Raw genomic sequence first — 24,571 nt, forward strand, 5'->3', positions numbered from 1 at the left:
GGATGCAGTGATTGCTCCAAGACTTTGGGACACCTCTGCACCATGGAGATGTCTCACACCTCCTGAGGGGGCAGAGCATCTCATTTTCCACGAGAACCTTGCTGGTTCACTCCAACCCGTTTCCCATCAGGGTGCGCTAAGTGCTGGCATTATGTTTTATTTTCACTCCTTGAAATTCATCATCGTTCCTTCGCTTTGTCATGACTGAAATCCATTCTGGGTGTTAAATCTCTTTTTTTTTTTTCCCCCCAAAATGAGTGTTCTGCTTTGCAGTCGGGCGAGGTGTGAATGCTGACACCTACCTCTGGCATCCTGTGAAGAAAATAGCACAAAAGCAAGAAGAAATGCCTGCAAGGCATCCCTGAACCAAACCTAGGCTATCCCAGAGAGCTGTGCAGGGATGCAGCACTGCTATTTGATGCTGAAGGCTTAAATACCCCACTCCTACCCAATTTTAGGCTGATCCTTTGGTGTTTGGGCACGTTGGAGGACGGTGATTTGTGTTTGCTGAGCATCTGAGTCGTGCTCAGTCGTGGGAAGGGAGAGATTCAAAAAGAGATCAGAGCAATTGGACTGCCCCTCGCTGTGCCACCTTGGGGCTTCAGCATTCAGGAGCCCTGCTGGGTGTTAATTATTGCTCTGGAACAAGCACAGAACAAGAAACTCACACCCAGAGCTCAATGACAGCTCAATACCCCACATCACACCGGGCTGCTGGAAAAGGTGCTTCAAAATCAATGCGTTAAAACTAGGACAGCTTCCACACGAACCACCCTAGATCAATTCAATCCTAATTTGCATTAACTCAATTTAATCGTTGACTGATGATTAATCCTAAACCAAGGTTAAGTGTGACACAAGTTCTCGCAACTAAACTTGTTTCCAAATGAGTTGCTGGGCCTTGCCTACAGGGCAAAGCTGCAAAGCTCAGTCGTTTTCCAACTCGTGCAGCTAAACCAGCCTAAGCTCCCAATGTGAATACTTATATTTCACTTAATTTATTGCAGCTTGACTTGCTCTCAGCCAGCTGAGGATACTTGGGAAGGAGCAGAGCCATCCTTTGGGGATTTCTACCAGTTCAATACAGCAGATTGAAAAGCTCTGAGGAAATTTTTGTGAATTCAGATGCACTGCAGCACCTTATTCCGAGGTATTTCAGAGGCTCCACCAGTCCCACGCTTGAAGGGCAGCCTGATTTTCATCATGGGGGCTCCAAGAGGTCCCGGTGCTGGACCTCAGCATGACGCTGTGCTACACACATCCAACCACAGCAGCCATGGGAGATGCTGGCTCACAGAGTCATCAAATCACAGAGTTCTGGCTCCTCACAGCCCCAACCCCCAGCTCAGGCTGCCCAGGGCACCTGCAGGGATGGGGCTCCACTGCCCTCTGCATCACATCTCACTAGATCTCCCCTCCTTCACCTGAAAGCCATCCTTCTTGCCCTGACACTGTCCTGCTGGGACACACTACAATCACCCTGAGCCCCAGCACCACCAGAAACGTGCGCTCATCTGAACTGGGATGCAGAGATTTCATAGGAAGTATTAACAGCTCTGCAGTTTGAATGCACAACACTGAAATAACGGGAAAAGCAGGGATGGGAGAAAGGAGATCAGGAGAGGAGGCAGAACGCAGTGAGCACTCTGCCTTTTGTTTGTTGAAATCCCCATTTCCCACCCACTCCCTATGTTCCATGGCTCACTCCATAATCCCAATCATTCTCTAAGTAAGCCGGGCAAGCAGGGACAGCACTGGAATGCAGCAATGACCAAACAAAGTTCATTTTATCAACCAGAATTATCAGCTTGTCAGCTGGGAGCTGCAAGAGCCGTAATGAGAAAGGAGCAGTGCAAAGTGGTGGCTGTGCCCCCTGAAAATGCCCATTAAGCAGAGGCTTCGTTTGGTAATTGCTGTTGGAAATGAAGCCATTTTTGTGATGGTTTTTGTTTTTTTTTCCCTTTTCCCTTTCTTGATTTGTTTTAGAAAGCAGCTGACGGCCATGGGAAATTAGAGTGAGAACACAGCATATGTCTGCTGTCCTGCCCTTCCCTCTGTTTGCTCAGTGTGAAAAACGGTCGGTGGGAACCTTTCTTGCACATGGATCCATCTCGGGGCTGAGTGACGGTGGCAGCAGAGGAGGGAGAGGGGAGGAACACAGAGAGCAGCACCCGGCCCAGCCCCGCTCCACACTGCTCTGTAAAAAAGCCCAAAAAAAGCCAAAAAAAAAAAAAAAAAAAGAAGTACCAAAGGCAGAGCTCAACTCGCTTTCAAATCAGCTTAATGTGTGATTACTGGGTTTAACTGGGTTTGGGAGATCAGAGGGCTGCTCGCGATGCAGCTTTTAGCCGTCTTATGTCTTAATGTCAAAGGAACAAGTAATTTGCAGAAAGTTTTAAAGGAGATAAGATGCTTGACAGAAAATAGCTGGAAACAGGGAAATTGGGAAAGGATGATTTACAAACGCAGGGTGAGTGGTTTCAGCTGCAAGGAAATGGGCTGAAATGCTCCACTTTGGCTTTTTCATCCCCGTGAACTTCTACAGCATAATTATTAAGTGGCAGTTGGGCTTCAGAGCAGAGCTCTGCTGTGCCAAAGCCAAAACAGAATGGACACTGGAAGGGGTTGGGACTGGATGACCCTTCCACCCCAAACCATCCTCTGGCTCTATGATTTCATCCATCACATGAGATGCTGCAGGTCCACAAGAAGTCCTATTTCCCACAACCTTTCCATGCCCCATCTGGGCACTGAACAGCATTCGCCATAGAAGTCTGGTTTTAAATACAAGCCAACCCTAAATCCTTGCAGAGCCTGGAGCCAAAGCCAACCTCTAGAGAAAAAGACCCTCAAAAAACCCCACCAAGGGGTGTGCAGACAAGATGCTAACCATGCCTCCTGGGTCCCAGTGTTGGGTCTGCGGGCTTTGGCAGCAAGAAAGGTGCCAGGGACCCTTTGTGCCCAGGTCCCCTGCTGGCTGCTGACTTTGCTGCATGGCCTGAGGAACAGTCTGCAGTCGGGACATTGCGAGCGCTGCAGCCCGGCCACCTCCTGCCCTCCTGGGGGAATCTCTTGAAGGCCAAAGCAGGGGGCACTTCTGCAGCTATTGAAATCCTAAATGCTGGGAACAAAACGGGAGAATAAAGCACCTGCTGTGAACAGCGAGCTGGCAGCAACGCTAACCCTGCTTTCAAAAATGACAAGCAGGAGCCTTATGAAGTCACAAGCATGTCATAAAAGTGTAAGAAAAAAGAGAGAGGGGAAAAAAAAAAAAAAGAAAGAGAACCACTTTAGAACTCTTTATATTTCCTTAATGGATTTTGCACCTGTGGCTCCTGTTTTTCAGTGCTGCTCTGTAACGTTGCCTTGTTCTCTCAAACAAAGACCGATACTCCGCGACGTTTGGGGCTTCCAAGGGAAATCACATCGCTACCACTGCAGCACTTCCAGAGGAGCCCCAACATCCCCATGCAGTGCCAAGAACCCAAACCCGCTGGCAGCCCAGAAGAGGCACTTCACAGCACACAGCCCAGCCCCAGTGCCTGCAGCAGCTCCTCGCTCCCTCGGCCCTCTGAGGGCTGCAATGTTTGCACCAGTCCTTGCCTGAATGATTTCCACTTGCAGCCCCCTGTGCACAAAGCAGACGTGCTGCAAGAAGAGAAGAGACAAGCGGGAACAGCGGATAGTTAAATTTTCATTACCCAAGAGAAGTGAGTATTGTAATAAGAAGCAAGGGACTTGCAGAGGGAACAATGACTCATTAGAAATGGAGACACCATGGCTGCTTTTATGTAAGCAGAGCTTTGAATTTCCATTGTGTTTTGAAAAGAATTAGCTCTTTTTGTCGAGGAGGGGATAGAAGTGCTGAAGGAGAACTGGTAGAAACGGAACTGTTTGAAATGAAAGGATGCAGACAGGGGTGGTGGGATGCCTTCCTCATCCCTTGATGCAGAGCTAGCGCTGCATGGCTGAAGGTGAGCAAGGGGCTGTCCTGCCTCTGCTACAGGAGAACTGAAGCCCAGAAACCATCGTAGGAGGTCCCTCTTTGAATCACTGACTATCCCGAGCTGGAAGGGACCCATAGAGGTCATTGAGTCCAACTTCTCTTGCCTCTTTGGACCAGGGACATCACAACATGATGATGCTGGCTCAGCATATATCAGGAGTGGATGCAGCAGGACATGCCTAAAAGAGGGCTCCATCCCCATTTTCCAGCAGTTAATAATCTCCTATTCGTATCCCCACCCTTCTATTGACCCCATGATAAATGCTAGGTCTGCCCACATCATGGGTCCTAATTGGGAGCCAAGGCCACCTCGCTCCCCACAGGACAGCATCGCGCTGCACAGCACGCGCCCACATTGATTTTTCAATGGCTGGGAAAAGCAGACGGACAAAAGTGTTCCATTATTTACAGCGCTCTCAGGAGCTGTCACTCACATGGCAGTGCCATGTTCCCTCATTGTGGTCCCCGGTCACCAACGTGCCTCTCCTCCAATTGCCCCCAGTGAGAGGTGCCACCTGGAGAAGCATTCCAAGGATGCTCTGGGGCATAGCAAGGATTTTCTCAGTACAGGACCATGCTTTTCTTGTGCCTCTGTGGGACTGAAAGACAGACTGGCCCCAGGCAGGAGAGCTGAATTCCACCAATGAAGCTATGGCTGCGTTCTGGGACAAGGAGCAGCCCCCAGAAGGAGACACACTGTGAGGACAGCCAGAGCCATGCCCTGCCCTGCCCTCCTGCTCTATGGTAGGAAATCAGCCGCAGCCCGAGCTCCTCACTTGCGCAAAGCTTTCCATTATTTTGTTTTGTTTCCCTGGAGGGAAAAAAAATAAATCTGTTTGAACAAAAATGTCAGTTTGGCCTTTTTTAGTTTGTCTGCGTAAACACAGCTCACGTGGCTTCGGCATGCTGAATTTTTCAGCCTGAAGGAAGAAGTCAGCCCCACTGCCACCCCACGGCCCAGGGATGGGTCACCAAGTGGCACAGCCACCCTGTGCCCCCTCCAGCCGTGTCCCCATCTATGCTACCTCTGGAGTTCAGCATGAGGACCACACTTTGCTCCTGGCACAGCCCTTTGTCTCTTGGGCCCATCTTCAAGCAAACCTGAGCTCTCTCCACTGTTCCCCAAATGCTGCTTACAGAAAACATCTGCATCCCACCGTGTCCACTAAGCAGCTCCAGACAGGAGACGCAGACGTTGCGAGTAAGACATTGGACCTTTTAGAAATCTTTTTGTCTATTAGTCACACAGGCGAGAGATCTGAACTGCCGAGCGCTGCGCTCGCTTTGATACCCACATGAAATCCCAGCACTGCTTTCAAAGTCACCGCCAGCAGTTTGGTCAGCCATGCAGAAAGGGCTGAAATGTCATCGTCTGCTCTCTTATTAGCTACCAATTGGGAAAGGTGTAAGTGTACATTTACCAAGGGATATTTATTGGCAACGTCCCCCCAGCACCAGCACTGAGAATTACCTCTTGGGAGATTAAATGCCCGTTTGCGGTGCTGCACTGATAGAAAACAAACTAATGGGCTGCATCGAGGAGGGAGAGAACACAGCTTGCACAGAGCACTTCTCACCCCGACCTTAGGGACAGGGCTGCACTGAACTTTCAGGCTCCTCTGCTCCATCACTGCAGTGTGTATCCACTGCCCCACAGAGCACGAGCGTCACCTTCTGTTGGATGGACTGACAGAGGAAGAACAACGAGAGCTCTGCGGCATGCAGAGCTGTTGCTGGGCTGGAGATAGAGGTATGTTGCTGGGGCAGGGACAAAGGAAGGCTCCCTGCACTGCAAACCGGCAGCGGTGCCATGCAAAGCAAAGGGGCCAGGGGCTCAGCTGCAGTACAGGATACCCGTGAGCACAGCTTTAACATGCAAGGGAGAAGATGGGACTTCTCCTTCTAAAACAGCTAAGTGACTGCTCTTCCCAAATCTCCCTGACATGATCCTGTGGGATTTATTCATAAAATCCACCAGGACCTGCCTCTCAGCCCTGCCTCGCACCCAGCCCCACACCGAAGCACAGCCCCATAAATCTCAGCACATCCCCGAGTTAGAGGGCACACAGGACGCTCGGGCGTAGGAAGAGCAGGAGGATGAATAATCCATTTCACAAACGATTTGGAGATTTCAAAGGCTGGCTCAGCTCCCAGGAAGAGCAGAAGCAGCAAGTTGTGCAGTCTATGGGGCGGAAAATCAGACCAAAGAGCTCGCCCTGGGTTGTGCGATGCTTCGCTTCCGTCCTCGTCTTTCCCAATCTGTTATTGCAGGCTTTGAGTTGTAGAGAGAAATCAAAACGAAGATTCACTTCAGAACAGAAAATGCAGCTATTAATATCAAAACCACTCAGGATTCTCCTCCCATCTCCCACCCGCTACTCCAAAACTAAACTCTTGCAGTGAGACATTGACAGGCAATGCTGCATGAAACCCCAACCTGTTGCTTGGGGGGCCCCGACATGACGTGGGCTTTGGGACCCCCGAGGAGCAGGTGAGATGGCTGCAGGTTGTGCTGCACCAATTAGCAAGTCTGACGATGAAGCAGAGGGAGAATTAGCGACTTTCTGCCATAATTATTGTTTGTTTGGATTTTTCCGAGCGGAAATAATTGTAAATATGTGTACTGCCTTTTTTTTATATAAATGCAACATTCATATGCAGGCTGTTCTTTAGAATAATTTGTTTCAATTCTAAAGGTAAGTGTGTGGAATACACAACAAAAGGTGCTGGGGGGAAGAGGAGGAGGAGATGCCAAGAGGAACAGAAGGAACAGAGCACCAGTTGGGCAGGGAACATTTCTTGCACATCCATCCCCACAACCCAAGGAAGGCACTGAAGCCTCACTCACTTCTATCCATACACAAAGGCCTAAGAAAAGTTGTTCCCTGCTCAAAGAACCATTGCTGCCACAACATCCTTAGACTCCCAAAAATGCCAAAAAAATGCATTTATTCCTCAGATAGGAGGAAGGAGTGAAATTTCTGGGGGAAACCAGGTGTTTTGGAGGACAGCCACCAGCGCCAGTGCTCACAACAGCCAGGTTCTGCTTTTTGCCTGGTATTAACCCAACCCAACCCAGAACCACTTAAGAAGAGAAGTGTGAATTCTGTCAATGTTCACATCCCTGAAAACTCTCCATCACACACACCCTTGGGAGCAGCATGGGGATGTGCCTTCACAGCTGTGACTTCTCTGCCTGATCCCCATCAGGGGGGGCTCAAATGTTTTTAAACACAAGGTTTCACAGGTTTTTTTTGTTTTTTTTTTCCTTCTTTTTCTTGGCTCCTTTTCAACAGGCCCCACTGCAGAGCCAATGGTGTGCTTGGGCAAAACCCCAGTCCAAGGGATGACAAGCACATTCTGCCCTGCTGAGTTAATTAGCAGGTAATGAGAGATGCTTGTCAATAAGCCCAGCTGCTGCTGAACCCCCTCCTGGGCTGAGCACCGCACCTGCAGGACACAAGCTTTCCATCCTGACATGCTCACTTAGGACATGACGTGTTCCCTCTACACATCGAGCTGACTTTTGGCCAGAACTCATGCAACAAACAGTCAAAATCACCCAAGCCATCAAAATCAGGGTTTTTTTTTCCACGGGAGATTTTTTCCCACCTGGTTTACCGGTAAAGGATTCCCTGCCCGGAGCTGAGAGCAGGCGGTGCTCAGCTAGGAGTCAAAACAAAGGGAAAAGGCACCTGGGGGCAGACCTGCTCCAGCTCCATCACTGTGAGATGCAGCACACGGTCCCACACCATACAGACACCCATAAATTACTCGGCCCCGCTGCCAGCTCAGCCCCAGCTCGATATTGCCTGCAGTAATTATTTGGATCAAATGCAGTTTATCTGCTTCATATTTGCGTTTCCGTGCTCTCCGGTAACTTATAAATGTCATTGCAGTGTTTATTTGTTATAATGAAACTTAATGACGTTTGAAACCGATGGTGGTGGCTGTGGGCTGCAGGTTTGAAGCAAATCTCTTCATCTCAGGAGCAGGAGGCCCGGAGATAACATTAAATTATTCTACAGGGGAGGAAGATGCACGCAGGCAGACATTCATTGGCTGCGTTACTCATCAGAGATGACTTGTGCTGAGCCGCGGGCTGGCAGTGCTGGCACACACCGGGACCGAGTGTCCCTGTCCTGGGGGCCACGTGGTCACCCCACGCACCCCACTGCCTCTCCTTCGATGTGAATAACCCTGCCAGCACACAGGGAGGGAACAGGAGGAGCTGCTGCAAAGCAATGCTGGGCAGAGGGAGAAAGCAGCTCCAGAGGCTGCATGGACAGAGATGATGTGGCCCCTTCTCCATCACACCACTGACCTCAAAGGCCCCTCTCTTGCTCCAGACCCAGGATAAACTTCCCTTGTTTCTTCTCCAGGCGCTGCTCCTTGTCCTCCTGCCTTCTGAGGCCATGAATAATTCCCTCCCTTTGTTTCTGTGGCTGCACGTATTTATAGACTCTGGTTGTGTCTCCCCTTGAGCTTCCTCCAGATGATATAAATTCGCCTCCTCTTGCTCCCCGCGCCCTTCCTTCCCCCTGCCTGTACCCTTCCCTGCTCACTGCCTGGCTGCAGCCTGCTGCATGTCCAAGTAAAGCGCCTGTGGCAACACAGAGAACATCTTTCCCTCAGCTTCCTGGCTGCCGTCAAACCCAGCACTGCGTCAGCATTAACCCCTGCAGCACAGCACTGGGGTTAGGAAAAACTTGCCATCGGGGAGCAAAGAGGGCTGATGGTTCCACTGCATGCAGCGCTCAGAGCTGCAGCACATCATGATTTCCCTACCTGGGAGGAATCCTTCCAGCAGGATTCCTCCCGCACTGCCCTGACCCTCTGTGCCTCCTGAAGGTGTGCCAAAACAGCCCTGGGACCACAGAATCATCAAATCAGTAAGGTTGGAAAAGACCTCTAAGATCATCAAAACTGCCAAATGACACATCAGGAGCTTCACCCACCCCACGTGTCTTTAGAGAAAGACTGTTCCCACCAAAAGAGGCCTTTGAAGGGACAGCAGGCTGTTTGTCCCCTGCCGATATCTGAACCCTGCCAGCATCCCAGGTCCCGACACAGAGAGGTCACAAACCAACACCTGTCAGTGCATTATTTACCCACCAATAATGGAATGAAAAAGAGCCCAGGCAACTTATTTGATTAACCTCATTTGACCACTTGGATTAAAACCAGAACGCTGCAGATGAGTTACCTGATGACAACTGACAAGTGAAATTAGCCCTCCCCGCCCGCCCTGCTGATAAGGATACCATCATGATGGCTGAGCCCCATCTCTGAGCTGCACAGGAGCACCCTGTGTCGTGTTCCCAGCTGGATTCACATCGTGCACCTGCAACGCCTCGTAGCACCCAGACTCCTTTGGGATCTGACCTTGCTCGAAGTGCGGTGACATCAATTAATGAGGAGGAGCTGATGGTGCAGGGCCACTTGCAATGACCTTGCCTGCCAACCCTCACGGAGGGAGTGGTGCTGGGGTAGCACTGCATCTCCCAAGCAGCTCTCGGAACAAACAAGTTGACAAATGAGGCTGCTTCGTAATGAAGCTGAAGCCAAAGTCAATACTCAGCCCTTCTATCAGGGCACAGATCAACGGCGGTCTCAAGGGCGAGCGACCTTGGGGGGTGGGACAGCTGTCACTTGAGGAAGGGATGGCAGGGAAGGGAGAGGGAGCAGCCCTGGAGCAGAGAGAAGGGCAATGTGCAGAAAGTGGAAAAAATACAGGAGAGGAGAAATGCAGAAGGTAGGGGAAAGCCTTTCTGGTATGCTCTTTCAGCAATTAAATCAGGTGATTATGATCACGGTGATCCTGTCCCCTGCTGATGGTGATGTAAATCTGAAGCAGGATCCTCCTGACAAAGCCCTATTTCAGGCATTTTCCCTGCAGATGATTTTCTCCCCACCACAGCTGGCTGAACATCAAAATGGGGAAGGAACAAGTTGCTCTGCCTATTTTCAAGTACTGGGGGAGGTTTAAAATTGCAGCATCACGTTAGGTACAGTCAGGGTGATCTGCTCTAGGAAGGACAGGGAGGGAAACGGTGGCACAAGGGAGGGGTGGGAGAGAGCACTCAGGAGCAGCAAGGGATGGATATGCCACAGAAATAAAGCACCTCCTCCACAATGTGGCATTCACCACTGGATGGAGCCTTCTGGAGCACCACAGCCTCATAGAAAAGAATCAGTCATTAAGGTCAAAGAAGTCCTCTGAGATCCCCAACCCCAGCCCACTGTGTCTACATCCCTCAGTTCCACATCCCCATGGCTCTGGACACCCCCAGGGATGGTGACCCCTCCCCTCCTTCCCCCCCATGCAGCTGTGCAGTGCAGCAGCACTCTTTGGAGAAGACCCTTTCCCACTATCCAGCTCCAGGAACTTCCACGGGCAGCTCCTGCTCTTCCTGGAGAGCTCAATCGAACGCAGGTCCGAGCTGATGGCGACCAAGAGCAGGCAGATTTATCTCCAGGGCAGCCTAAATATTTCATTTAGCTTCTTGAGAAGTCAATTCCTTTCTCCCTTTCTTCCTTCCTTTATTTTAAATCTCCAAATGCATACCATCTCTCATGAATATTGATGAGGATCATTAGTCACCGAACATTTCACTTCCCTTCCCTTTCCCCTGTCTATATAAAACCTTCATCTTTGTTAAAGGGAAAAAAAAAGCCCATTGCAAGTTCTATCTCTGGATGTATTTTCAGATGAGACCCATTAATACATTTATAGATTGAGTAAATACCAATGGGAGCAAATGCTGGGCACAGAAGGACACGCACACACAGCCCCAGCATTGACACTGCTCGGGTCTGTGGTTGGAGCCCCTGTCTCTGCCCAGGATCCCACTTACAGCCCTGGTGCTGCTGCTTCCAGGGGGTTCCTCCAGACCCCCTCCACACCCCACCTTCTCCGTAGGTTTTCTGACCACGTCTCTTCCTTCTGTGTCCATCAGCCTCAGCCCGAAGGCTGCTGAGGGACTTTATTTGCTGAATACAGATGGCAGGCTTTGGCCAAACACGACACGTCGCTCAGGGGGAGACAGAACAGGACTTGCCACATTCAGCTTGATGCCTTCCAACAATATTTTGCTATTTCTTTACGATGAGAAAGGATTTGCAGAAGGATTTAGAAGAAAAGCCAACCCAAACAAAGCAGGGTATTTCACTGCAGCACCTTTCAGTCAATGCCAAGCTGCAAAATGGGAACAGGGTCATTTTGTATTGGGCTGAAACCCAGTTTGTTGTTAGAACTGTGAAATACAGCACTCCTGCACTACTCCAGAAAGAAAGGTTTGCGCTGCAGAGCAGAGGTGATGCTACATGACCTAACCCAGGGAAAACAGTGGGCAATGCAGCTTCTGCACCTTGACTTTGAATTTCTTCACAGCACACCAAAGCAACAGACCTGTGCTGCAACACCAGAGCGTTCCACCCCCTCAGCACCCACACTCAGCTCTCATCCCACAGCCCAGCTTGGGCACAGAGCTCCCAGCAGAGCTCCTGTCCCTGGGTGCACAGAGATTTACTTCTGGTGTTCTTGCCTGGCTGTCAATCAATATAAAGCACATCTCTCTGAGTGGGACTTAAAAGGCTGCAACTGAAATTTAACTGAAATTATTCTAAGCTGTGGTGACATGGTGATGATTTGTTGCTCTGCGAATCTCAGTCCCAAATGAGCCTGCACGTGTGTGCTGCAGGTCCAGGGATGGGCACCTGGCACACACAACATCAAGGACTCCCAGGAGAGGTAAAGAAGTCTCCTCCAGTCCCCAGGATACTCTGACACCCTCCTATCCCCAGTGCACCACACCACGAGAGCTTACAGGAGGATTTACAGCATCATCAGCACTTGGCTTAACAGCAGAGCCAGGCTGCATGTCCAGGTTCAGCTCTGGTGGGCACCATGTCAGCGCCGTGACCCATTTTGCTGATGAAATCCAGCTGTCAGCCACCTCTGCAGCAGAGTCCCTGCAGACACCGAGGAAGGAAAGCTGAATAATAGCCCTGGGCTGCAGCAGCAGCTCTGCAGGGAGGGGAGAACCATCAACAAATCCATGAGCTCAAAGGCAAACTCTGCAGGTAGCCCGGAGGCAGCGCGGAGATGAGAAGCTGCAGTCACTGCCTTCAGACAGCAGCTCGTATCGCCTTTAGTTCCCCACTGCCCCCTGATGCTTGAAAAATAAACCACCGCAGACCCAGCAAAGCCATCAACAAAGAGACTTCACAGGGAGGATGAAGCACGTAGACTTATCTCTGCCTTTTCCATATGAATCTTACAGGATTCTTCCCAGCATCTTGCTACGTGTTCCTTAGATGCTCGTTCCGCTTCAAGCATTGCAAAGGACATAAAGAGCTGCACAAGGACAGTGGGATTCAAACAGCAAAGACACTCTGCACCCACCCTGAGAAATCAGTCCATGCTTATTGACATCACACCCCCGCAGCATCCCTAGAGGACCAAGGGGATGTGGTGCTCATGCCCTGCAGGCTCCATAGGAGCAGCAGCAGCTCCTGAAGAGCACCAGCACTTGGGAAGTGAGGAAGTACTGTCTTAATTTAAGACCATTGGGAGGCACTGCTCAAAAAAATGAACAGATAAAGTTACATCCTTAGACCATTAACTGCTACACCACCACCACTGTATCATAGAACCACAGGCTTTGTTGGTTGAGGCTCTGGGCAACATGATCTCATGCCCAATTTAGTGACTTGCAACCCTGTCTGCAGCAGCAGGGCTGGAACCAGGTGATCGTTGAGGCCCCTTCCAACTCAAACCCTTCTACAGTTCTATCATCTCACCAGCTTGGTACCAGCTATATAGCCAGTGGAGCTGCTCAGCTGCAATATAAGCACAGCAGACCATTTCAGCAGCAAGAACGAAACCCAGCCTGCCTCCCCACAGGTAGGGAGGAACCTGAAGGCAGGAACTTCCCACCACCTGGACATGAGCACACGGATCCCTCCCATCTGACACAGACAAAGCAGTGAGGCATTTGCTGTTTTTCCCGGGATTAAACCTTCATTCCCACCCGGCGGAGCTAACAGGCACAGAAGAGGTGTCAATGAGACCTCCGGTGATCACACTGCATCTCTAACAACCACTCCAGTGCCTGCTCCATCTACTCTCCTCTTCTGTCTCAAGAGCCTCTGTAGATGAAGAACAAAAGGCCCAATGTGGCTCATATGGGAAGATGCCTGCCCTAATCAATTGTGGCTGTGTCTTTGTGGGCAGACACAAGTGACAGGGCTCGGGGTAAGGCAAGCTTTGCTATCACAGAGCTGCCAAGCCCTGGAGCACACAGCACTTTATTGGTGATGACAGCAGAGTCAGCAGTGCAAAACTTGCACAGGATCCTGCAGTGTGCTTTGGAAAGCAGCTGCAGTTGATCCCAGTGGGCTCTTAGCAAAACACAGTGGGATGCCCCAATCCCAAGCTGATGCCAAGTGTCCTGCACCTTGTCCAAACCTCTTTGGGTGAGGAATGAGAAGATGCTGGCACCCTCAAGTTGCTTCTCCTGGGATAAGAGGGTTGGCTCTGATTTGTCCTTGGGACTGAAGAGGATTCACATGCAGTCCTTGCTGCTAAGTCACTCTCAGGATCTCACCTCATAAATCCAAGCAATTCTGAGGCAGAAGCAGCCTTACTGGGTTGCTGCTGGGTGGCACAAGTACGTCACCACATCTCAGTGCCACTCTAATAGGACGTTTTCCTGGCAGGAAGCATTCACTGAACCTGCTTTGAACTACTGCAGGCAGCAGAAGTGGTGTTCAAGCAGAGACATTTGGAGCAGAACACAGCCAGCTCCTCTGAACAAGCCATTTGTCCCCACACAGCAGGGACTCCAGCCCAGAGCCCCAGCTGGTTGCTCTCCAGGCAGCAATATGGAGCCTGACAGCAATGAGCTTTGAATCAGACAATCCCTGGAAGGATGCTCAGCCTGTGGGAGGGAAAGCACAGAACTCTCTGATGGAGGAGGGCAGAGTGCTATTGATCTGTGCCCAACAGACAGCAAAGCTTCCAGCCTCAGTAGATCCAAGGCTTTGATATTTAGGACACATTTTAAAGCCCAAACCCCATTTGGATTTAAATCCTTGCCTCCCATTTCCAGCTTCTCGGTGCTGGATTCCCCCACCTCCTTGCCCCAGCACACAGCTGCTGCAGCCTTCCTTCTTGCAAGAGCTGCAGATTCCCTCTAAGAAGCTATTAAGGAGCAGTCGAACAGAGCAACCTTTCATTGACAAGTTGCTCGGCCCTTTAAATGATCTCCAAATAGTGTTTGCTTTTTATTGCTTTCTGCCGTTTAACAGGCTTGATTTCAAGTTACTTTGGCTTATGATAAACTCCAGATCTATGATGCTTCTATTCTCTCCCTCTTTGGTCTCACTCACTCGTTCCTTCTTCATGTTTTTATTAAAAAAAGATCCAGGAAAACAGATAGCAGATTAAAAGGGAAACAAATTGAAATGGGTCAAATGTATCTTGCTTAGATGACAGCCACCCCATTAGATACTTTTAAACAGGACAAATGCTCTGTTCAGCAGCACAAGTGGGCTTTTACATTTATTCTAAATTACCAACCAAATGATTGCAGCCTCAAATGGAAGCAGTGGCTAATTGCACTAATATCTCACTAATTCCAGCACCAAGGAATGGAGGAAAACTAACGATTTTCACCATTTTACCAATTACTCAATTGAGACCAAGGTACATTATGCAAACTCTGGGTTGAGCATCCTCTCCATTTTGTGATCTATGACAAGGACTGGAATCCCAATTATTAATAATGGAGGAGCTATAATTATTCTAAGGATGGGTACGAGATAATTATAAGCCATAAAAACAGCTTTCATATGCATACACGACTCCCTCCCTGTGCCTGGGCAGAACCGAAACCTATCTGCAGACTGAAGATAGAGAAGCTGAGGACCAAAAACCCCCTCCAAGACATGCTCCATGCAGCAGGAGGGAGCTGTACGGTGGGATAAGCTGTCACAGTGAAGGGGAATACACAGAGGGACCCCAGAGCCACCAGTGTCTCCAAAAAGGGATCTCCAGCAGTTGGTGGCTGCTGGGAGCAGGTGGTGAAGGCACAGAATGGCACTGAGTGCTCCATCGTTCCTGTTAGTAGCTTTATGAATGACAGGCAAGAAGTGCCATAATTGCTGCAGCGACGCTTGCTAATGACTCGTGTTAGATATGGCGAGAAGTCAAAGGAAGGAGGGATGAAGGAAAACAGGAGTGAGAGGTGAAATCCTGCCCTTGGCCACCCCAGTAGTGAGTGCTGGATGGGCAGGGATGGGCCGGCGGGCGGCAGGGAGGGGTCTTGCAGCACAGCCCCTACTTCTGAGCTCAGAGACTGCCAGCTTTGGGAAGCCAGCTGAACGGGAGGGGAAGAGGGAACAGAAAGCCTCAGAAGAGTCTCAGTTCTTAGGTCGGCCAGAGTTTCTTGTTGTTGGGACTACAGCATTGCAACCTTTCTGCTCGCCTGGGTTTCACCTGGAGAACGCAGGGCAGCCCAGCACAGCAGGACCTCTGCCTTATGGCCATGTGCTTTGGGATCCCCAGGGTGCAGCCCTGCTGACCCACCACCATGGTTGGGGTGGAATCCAGCCCCGTGTGCATGCTCCTGCCAGTATCCTTTTCTGAATGCTAACAAACAGTCAGCAGCAGCTGATTGAGTGGGTTATTAGCAGAACGAAGACAGATGGTGGAGGATCAACTCTAAAGTATCTCTATTGCAAGGCCATCACTGCAACTCACAGACAGCTCTACTTCTGTCTGCAACTGTCACCAGCTCCATTTTGACCCACAGCTCACCAAACAGCACTGCTAGCATGCCAACAAGGTACATGTCAATCACAGCAAACGGACAGGCACGTGGCAGCCGCAGCAGGGCATCCCCTTCATCTGTGTGCCCCAAATCACACCCAAACCTTGCCTGCTTTCCTGTTGCACGCTTTACAGCAATGTTACACACATTTTCCAGACCAGATTTTCAGGATGCATGTTGGTACATGGCAGTATGAAGAGCTGATAGCTGAGTCCCATCCCTGGAGGTATTTCATAGATGCGATGCTTAGGGACGTGGATTAGCAGTAGGCTTGGCTGTGCTAAGCTAACAGTTGGACTTGATGACCTCAGAGGTTTTCCCCAGCCTAAATGATTCTATGCTACACGTTAACTAACAGTAACACTAACAGAGGTGAGTTCTTGGACATTTATTTTTGCTTCTTACCAGGGTCAGCAGCAGTACACGAGCTCAAAGTTCCCTTGTGCTTCTCTACCTCTGAAGCCCACTCTGTAGATATCTCCATTAAGTGACAGTAAGGTAATGCTGCACCTTAATTACCCATTTCCACTACCACGGAGACCCCACACCTCATAATTATCCGATTGCCCCACTGCCTACTTCTGCCATCAACTCCTCCAGCTACCGTGCTATTACAAATAGGGCTGTTCATTAGGACCACAATGCAATAAAGGAGAAAAAGCTCTAATTTGGCAAAGACACGAAAGGGAAGCTGTCTCACTCCTTATCCCTCCTAGGGAATGCTGAGGGGTTGCTTGCAGGGGCTGCCCTGGGACGGCCGCACACCTGAAACCCTCTTGGCTCCCATCATTGCTCAGCCCACATCACACAGCCTGGATTGCAGGAGGCTTCAGGTCTGCATCTGTCATCCAGAGCCGTCTTGAGTGAAAACAAGTCCAGGGCGGTCTTTGTAGCCATGGAAATCCCCTGTGTTCTTTTTGGACGATTGTACCTTTAAACGTCACAGCCCTGCAGTCTGCGGGGGCCAGAAACTCATTGCTTTGTTCCCTTCCCCACACAAAGGCTTCACTTTGCGCCTTTCATCTGGCTTTGTTCTCTCCCTAAAAGCCAAAGGGTTTGCTCTGCAATGCCCCGAGTCTGCCAGGCTGAAGCAGTGCCACAGGGTGCACAAGTGGCACCTACAGGCATCCCTGGGAAGCTTGAGGGACCCAAAACCGTCAAGAGATTGCACCTTCCCATTGCACCCAAGGGGCAGTGCCATCCAGTTAAAAAGATATTCTAATCAATGTTTAAAAAGCACGGGATAATTAACAAACATGAGGTGAAAACTTGTGAAGCGCTTTCCCCATGTTATCATCTCAGACTCAGGGCTCCTGGGGAACCAAGGGAACCTTTGATCTCATAGCTGGTATTCAAGCCATGAGCTTGCCTCCACTGGAGTTCGCCCCCTGCAAGCTAATGCACCCTTTGCTCTCGTGCAGACAAGGCTTCCTGCAGCCAGCTGCTGGCTGCTCCCTGTCCTGCTCTAAGGAACAAATGCACAGCAGGGCACACCAGCACTCCTCTCTCCAAGGCATTTCCTATCTACCTCCAAAACAAGGGCTGAAACCAGCTCGGCCCTGTTCAGGTTGAGCAAAACTCCAACGCATCACCACGGTGCACCTTTCCCTGGAAGGGGCCTCCCCCAAACCCCACATTCAGCAGACAGGGCTGCTTCAAAGAAAGCAGCCAAGCAACAACGCTGCCAGCAGCAGGGATGCCAATCCTTCCGAGCATAAATAGTTTTTGTTTAGTTATTATGCTTCATAATTATTTATGGTATTTCTATGGATTAATCAATGCTCATAAAGCACCTGGGGGATGACCAGAATATAAAACAGGGGAATTTTTTAGAGACATCTCTGCCTCAGTGCAGGGTTTGACAAGAAAAACAATGATGCTTTTGAGAAGGCACAGCAGCCTTGATCCCAGGTGAGGGATTTGCCCAAGCAAACTCCATCAGCTTTTGAAAACAGCAAGGCTAAGCCCGACTCTCAGTGGCTTCTCAGTGCCACTAATTAGAAGGACATTCATTTGCCAAGGTTGTCCACACAAGCTCTAGGACGTTGCAGTTCAAGGACATTAGGGTGATGATAACCTGAGCACCTCCCCAGTAGGGCCAGATGTATCCAGTTGAAGGGCAGAATGAAAACCAGAATACAAAGACTGGGTGCTGAAAGAGCTTCCTCTGAGACCAATCCATAGGAGAAGATAGCGATGGGGGATGAATGGAGGTATCAGCCTCCTGCTCTCCTTTTACTGCTCCTCCCCTATCCGTGCCCATTAAGATGCTTCAAAAAACAAAAGGGAACTGGGATTTTCTCCTTGGGACAAGCAAGAACCTGTTCCCAGCAACAACGAACCTCTGGGATGAGACCACTAAGGAGGAAGGACGAAGAGAAGGTGGGGAAGCCGCTCACCTTCAGTCATCCTGCGGTACTTCTCCTTGTACATGAACCCCAGCACTAGGCAGCATCCTCTTCCTGGGAGCCCCAGTTCTGCAAGAGAAGAGAGAGCGGCGTTAGAAGGCTGGGGACAGGAGCGAGTGCACAGGGAGCAGCGCAGCTGGGACACGGTCCTCAAAAGGGAAGATTAGCCTTGAGGGATGGAAACACGCAGGTGGCCCTGCAAGCAGAGAAGTGCTGGAGGCTGAGGATGCCTACGCCTTTGATGCCTTGATTCTTTAATGGGGCTTTCTGGTAACCAAGAGAGGAAGATCTGAGTGTGGCTCTTCCAGAAGTAGGCTGTGTGTTTGCCCACGCGCATCTCGGTGGCGGACAGCTTCCATTCTTCAAACAAATTGTGTCGCAGAGGAGGAAATCAAGGTAGTGCGTCCCCACTGCCGCCCCGCGCTCCTCGGGGGCTGCCGTGCTCTGCAGGGCCTCGCTGATCAAAGCCCCTTTGATGTTTGCTTAATGCAGCCTCCATAGAGCCCCGCTCCGGGAGGATGGAGCATGTGGGATCGGCACGGGAAGGGAAGGCGGTGGGGCGGCAGGATGGGAGTGGTGAGGTGGTGCTGTGCAGAGCTGTGCAGGGATTTCAGGTCTCTGGAGATGAACTGCAGGTCTGGGCTGCGTCTGTCAGAGCAGGAAAGTCACCTAGTGCTGCGAGACGTGCAGGCGGACAACTCGAGGCACACGGCTCTGTGGCTTGCACTGCTCCTCCCCAGTGCTGATGGGGCATTCAGGCAGGAGCGTCAGCATCCTCCTCAGCATCTGGGGCAGAACTAGAGCCAAAATGTGGAGAACAGAGATGCCTTGTGACAGCAAGGCACGAGCAGGAGGACAAGGTAAGGAGAATTCCCTAACAGAACCAGGCTCCATCTCATGAGAACCAACAGTTCCTGATCCTAAGGCTCCCATCAGAGGTGGTCAGCCTGCAGAAGAAAGGCAGGCTGCGTGCAATTCCACTGAAGTCAATGCTCATACAGATGATGTCTCTTGAGATGATTAAAGTCAGCTGGATTTTAATTGCGCCTTAAATCCACATTGTCACCTAGAGTAGTATCCCAGAGGGCATCCCTAGGCAGCCTCTCAAGGATGCTGGAGGTGCCCACCGCTCTCTCATTGGCCATAAATTCTGTGATTCTGTGAAAAGGGGAAGGGGGGAATCAACTCAGATGAGGGTGCTCAAGGATCAGACATTTTCAGGCAGGCAAAGCAAATATCCACATTCTCAGCAGCTTCTTGACTCAGTCACACCCATCAGCTCCAGGCAGACAGCAGCCGTCTCCTATCTGATGCAGAGGTGGAATCCAGCCCTCTGCACAACTGCAAATACACCCAGAAAGGCATCAACTAAGAGCATTAGAGTTCAATGCTCCCAACTGGTCTGGGTGAAAGGCATTCAGCACAGGCTGTGCTGCAGACATCAGTAAGAGCTCTGGCTGGGGATCCCACAGAGCCAGTCACCCCACATACATCAGCTGCGAGCTGCTGACAGCCTTCCCAGCCTCCCTCTGCTAACACAGAGCCAGCAACACGCTTATGTCTTAATTGATAGGAAAGACAAATAGCATCGATTCCAATCGAGCCTTCAACGAGCGCTGAGGTATCGAGGCATAATTAAAACAACACAATTAGATTAGTGTCACACAAGGCAGCACAGTTCACAGCAGAGCTGAGCCAGCCAGCATCGCTATCTTGCTAATTCAGGGGTTCATCATGCACACGGACACGCGTGGGTTCTCCTGGTCACAGAGACCTGGAATGGCAGAGGCTGCCATAAAGTTCTGCAAGAGCCAATGCAGAAGGTATTGGGGCCGAGACAGAGGCAGCAATATGTGAAGCTTAAGAGTAGGAAAAGTAATACAGTGGAACGAGATGATCTTTAAGGTCCCTTCCAACCCAAACCATTCTATGAGTCTATAGTTCCATTCTTGTATCAACCCAAAGCAGCCAGAACTCAGCAGCCCAGCTCTCACCTTCCAATTGCAGAGAGAGAAACATACCCAAGAAAGAGTCTGTGCATTAGAGGAGGTGGCAATGGGTTACTGCCCAAGGTGATGGTGGTGCTGCCCCAGGAACCCAAAGCACAGCTTCACCCTGCAGAAGGGAAGGAGGCTCCAAGAGAGATCTGAGCTGTTCCCCATGCAGAGCTGGTTTGGGTGTCAGTCGTCCGAGTGCCTCCCTGAGGGGTGCTATAATTAATGCTTATAAAAGACTTTGATATCCCATGATGAAAGGAGCTATACAAGAGCACCACATTATAATAATTCATACCATAAATTCGTGAGAACATGCAAAAATCTTTATAGCTAAAGGCACCTTTAAATACCTGACAGTGCCTTTAAAAGGTAAAACGCTTTGAGATGACGCTGATGCCTAAGGATGCCTCACCACTTCATGGCTTTTAGCAGCTACCTAAAACATTAATAGCGAAGCAGATATCCCAGCATTTTAAATATTTTGGCTTAGGGGACCTGCTGGGATACCATGGAAAAATGCACATTTTAACCCATGCATGGCATCCACCTCCTGAAACAAATCCCATCCACTTCCATGCAGTGATAATTAGTTTTTTTTTCCAGCACAGTAGAATGAGTTACAGCTGAGCTTTATCAGCATGGGTACTTTGGAAAGGTGTGAGCTCAAATGTCTCACTTGGACAACACGTGGCAGAAGCACATTTTGACTCACTCAAAGAAGCACTCCCATTGATTCATCCCAAAACCTGCAGAAGAGCCACTGGACAAAGGAAAAGCAATCCCAAAGCATCAGGGTAGCAAGGAACAATGAAGCAACTGCCAACACAAGAAAGGAGTGAGCTTGGCTCAGCCTCTGAACAACCTGTCTAACAGGACATTTACAGACAGCTTGGACGACAGGGGAGGCCAACCTGGTTTCCAAGTAAAGCTCCCTTCCCTTCCCTGGCCCAAACTAAGGAACTCGCAATGCTTTTCTCCTCCTTTTCCTCATCATTCCTTTCTCTCTCAAAGCAATTCCCCCACCCACAAGTCAGAGAGGGATCCAAGTTTCTGATCAACAGAACATTAAAGGCTAAATCTGCAAAGGAGTAATGAAGGTTTGTAAACACAACCATAATGTGTACTATTGTGTGGCTGTATCCCACCAGGAATGATAATAAATGTTTAATAGCCCAATAATACCTGTTTAATAATTTTTCAGTTCATCCTGTCTAATTGCAAGTTTATTAAAGAACACTAAACTTTATAATCACTGTAAAGGCATAATTGCAATTCCATTGCTTATTTAATATTGAGGTAATTATATTATAACTAAGTTATATTTTCCCATACATATTAAATATCAATTAGCTGTTTTAAACTATTGATTTGTATTTAATTAACTGTGCTATTATATACCAATTAAGCTCTTATAAGAGAAGCAGAAACAGCTGGTCTCTTAAATTAAGTTTTAAAAATATTGTATCAAAATAAACGTTTTTCCATTTTCCCGTGTTTTCTTTCTGCAGAGGTGATGGTTTGCTATCAGTAAATATTTTTCCAATAGCATCTCAGAGCCACAAGTTTCACTTTTAGAAATGCTTTGGTTGAGAAACCATGTTCCTGCTTGGGAGCCTCTTGTCTTGATGAGCAAAGTCAGTCATTTGCATTCCAGAAGTTGGAAGAAAGGTGTGAGGGAGCATTTTCTTTGCTTTCCAGAGCACTGCCTCCCAGCCTTGTGCTCTGCTGATGGTTCAGACACCCCAGATGTTCCCATGACCTCTCCTTCATAGCACTTTGCTCTGGGTACCATTGAAGCACACTGCATCCTTCCCTGCCCAGCTCTCCTTCTGCTGTGAGGCTTGCATTCAAGCTTCCTCCCTTCATCCACAAACACAGCTCAGCAATCCCAACCATTTTGACAGAGAGCAAACGGATCCTCCAGCACACAATTGGGGTGTTCTACCATTAGGGCTGCAAAGCAATCCGTGATCCTCCGAGATGAACAGGCTAAATGAATGCAAGTTGTTATTAAATCTGTGCCTGGTTAATTTATAAAAATGTATTAAAAAAAACCAAAGAGGCTTCCCAGATGAGAAAATGGGCACATTACTGTTTGAAATATGAATGAAGTAAAGATCAGTGTTAAATGCTGTAGCGATATTGTATTTTATTCTACAGCGCTCTGCAGAAAAGTTGCATTTATAAACCCATTTATTGTGTTATGTACTTGCAAACCACCTTGTCATCCATTTATTGCACAAATAAAATCTTAAAAGCGGAGGATTAGTTGAGTGTGTCCCTGTGGGACCACAATCTGACTTCAGAAGAATCCATCAATGAAGGAAAACAGATGGAGCAGAGGTGTTTGCCAGCTCATTGCTCCGAGATGTAAAATGCAACTGTGCAGGAGGGCCGTTCTGCAGTGGGTTGGAGTTGTCCTGAGGGCCACCAGCACCACCATGATGCTGATATCACCTCCACGTGATAAGGAGGGCTCCCCAAACACCAGCTCTGCTCCCATAGCAGGCCACTGAAAGCTGCTTCCCAGCAGGGGAAAATAAAGAACTCTGAAGAAGCTGCTACAGCAAAAAGCAATTTACCCCAGAGTGAGAGAGCGCTCAGTACCTGAAGTTCCTTGCTTAAACAGGAACACATTTGCACCAGTCAAATCCTCTTAATGCCTCGCTTTGACAAGGTCTTGTGGCAGCAATTCCACACTGTAACTAAAGCTGGCACGCAGGAAAAACACTGAATTTCCCCTTGTCAAAGTCATAACATTCATAGGCATTTGTATTATTCAGAAGAAACAAATAAAAGGTTACATAGAAACAGAGTGTTCTCTTTACCGGTAACAATATCAGAGCGACTCACTTTGTACCAAGGCAGCCAGGCTGCCCCGTGCCCCCTCAAAGCACAACGCAGCCCGAAGGGAGGTGGGGGCTGCATGGGCACACAGCAAGGAGCTGCCACCAGCCGTGCTCCCAGTGCCTCCTTCTGACGGCTCCAGCAAGGGAAGATGTGCAGGTTGGCATCCATCCCACAGCGCTCCTTACAATCTCATGGCACGCAGGCAGAGTTCATAGAATTGGACCAACACCTCCCCATGCATCCCCTGCTTTTTTTTTTTTCTGAATGCTTTTCCAGGTTGTGGCCCTGGAGCCACCAAGTGCCCCGTCCAACCCATCCTTCCAGCAGGAGACCAGTGCTGCTCAGATCCCCCTTTGCTGACTACAGCCAGATGCTGTTAGGCTCACGGAGGCTGCTCAGGTGCTGGGGAGAGCAGCTGGCTGTGCTGCACCAGCTACACACACCAGACAGACCTGCTCATGAAGCTGCTCTGAGATCTGAATGAAAAAGCTCAGGACAGAACTGACAGAAAGAAAGATGGAAGATCCAGCTATTTGGGTTTCTTCTGAATGGAGAGCTTTCTCTGCAGACCAATTTCGTCACTGCACACTCAGGTTTCTCATTTCATCATTGCTCTTCTGCTGCAGGACCCCTGCGTGCCCCATGGCAATCCAAGCAATGAGCTGCACGCCCAGCACGGCGTCGTCCTGGAGCCCAGCAGGAGCATCTCACACCGAGACAACAAACACGTTCAGTGCTCTGCCAGCACAAAGAGCCACATTTGCACACAGGCCAGGAGGCCTGCAGAAAGCAGGTGTACCAGCCCTATCAGAGCACCCCATAACACCGCTGCACAGCTCGGCAGTGGGAGCACTTTGCAACGAGCCCTTAAGTCCCCGTGTGACTCTGACAGATTGTGGACACACTGGAGCAAAAAATGAGAAAAATAAAACCACGGTGCTGTAAAGGTCACATCCATTGCAGCGCTCTGGATCAGCAGCTCCTTCACCTGAAAAGCAGCCGTGCCATTCCCTTCAGGAGCGCAGGCAAAGAACAAGTGCTGGAAACACCCAGCAAGCACAGCCACCCGCTGCCTGACCTCGGAGCTCAGCACCAAGCCCTGCTGCCCCCAGCTCCTCCTACCAAGCCCATTCACCCCCTCCAAGCCCTTAGCACACAGCACAGCTACTGGAGCAAGCCCAGGAAGGGCCCTTAAAGCCCCTCCAGAGGCACAGAAAGCATGAGCGCAGTTGTGCTCTCATTTGAGGCTGCGACAACAGAGGCAGGGAACCCTGCAGTCTGTCTATTACTGGGAAATCATGCTCCAGCCTCGCAAATGCCATTACTGCCGTGTATCTTATAATTAAATTGTATTTGCCGGTTACCTCACAGCACGCCTGCAATTCTTGTGCATCCAAGGCTTTTTTCAGCTTCCTTTTTATTTTCTCCTCCTTGCCAAGCCTCAGCAATTTCAGCAAACTTGTGAGGTGAGCA

At 49.7% G+C, this 24,571-nt stretch overlaps 1 protein-coding gene across 3 annotated transcripts in view; it reads right to left on the minus strand.

The window, feature by feature from the left end:
* The window catches only part of KIRREL3 (kirre like nephrin family adhesion molecule 3), a 237,702-nt gene that overhangs the window by 49,370 nt on the left and 163,761 nt on the right, over positions 1 to 24,571 (minus strand). For 2 of the 3 annotated variants that reach the window (XM_085209178.1, XM_085209177.1), the window contains exon 2: positions 18,243 to 18,320. The exons of the other annotated variant lie outside the window; for it this stretch is intronic. In XM_085209178.1, the coding sequence (XP_085065304.1) occupies positions 18,243 to 18,320 (78 nt within the window). The remainder of the gene's footprint in view (positions 1 to 18,242; positions 18,321 to 24,571) is intronic. 3 annotated transcript variants of the gene reach the window in all.

This window comes from Meleagris gallopavo, chromosome 26 (genome assembly GCF_905368555.1).
Source record: "Meleagris gallopavo chromosome 26, MGAL_WU_HG_1.1, whole genome shotgun sequence".
NCBI lineage: Eukaryota > Metazoa > Chordata > Aves > Galliformes > Phasianidae > Meleagris > Meleagris gallopavo.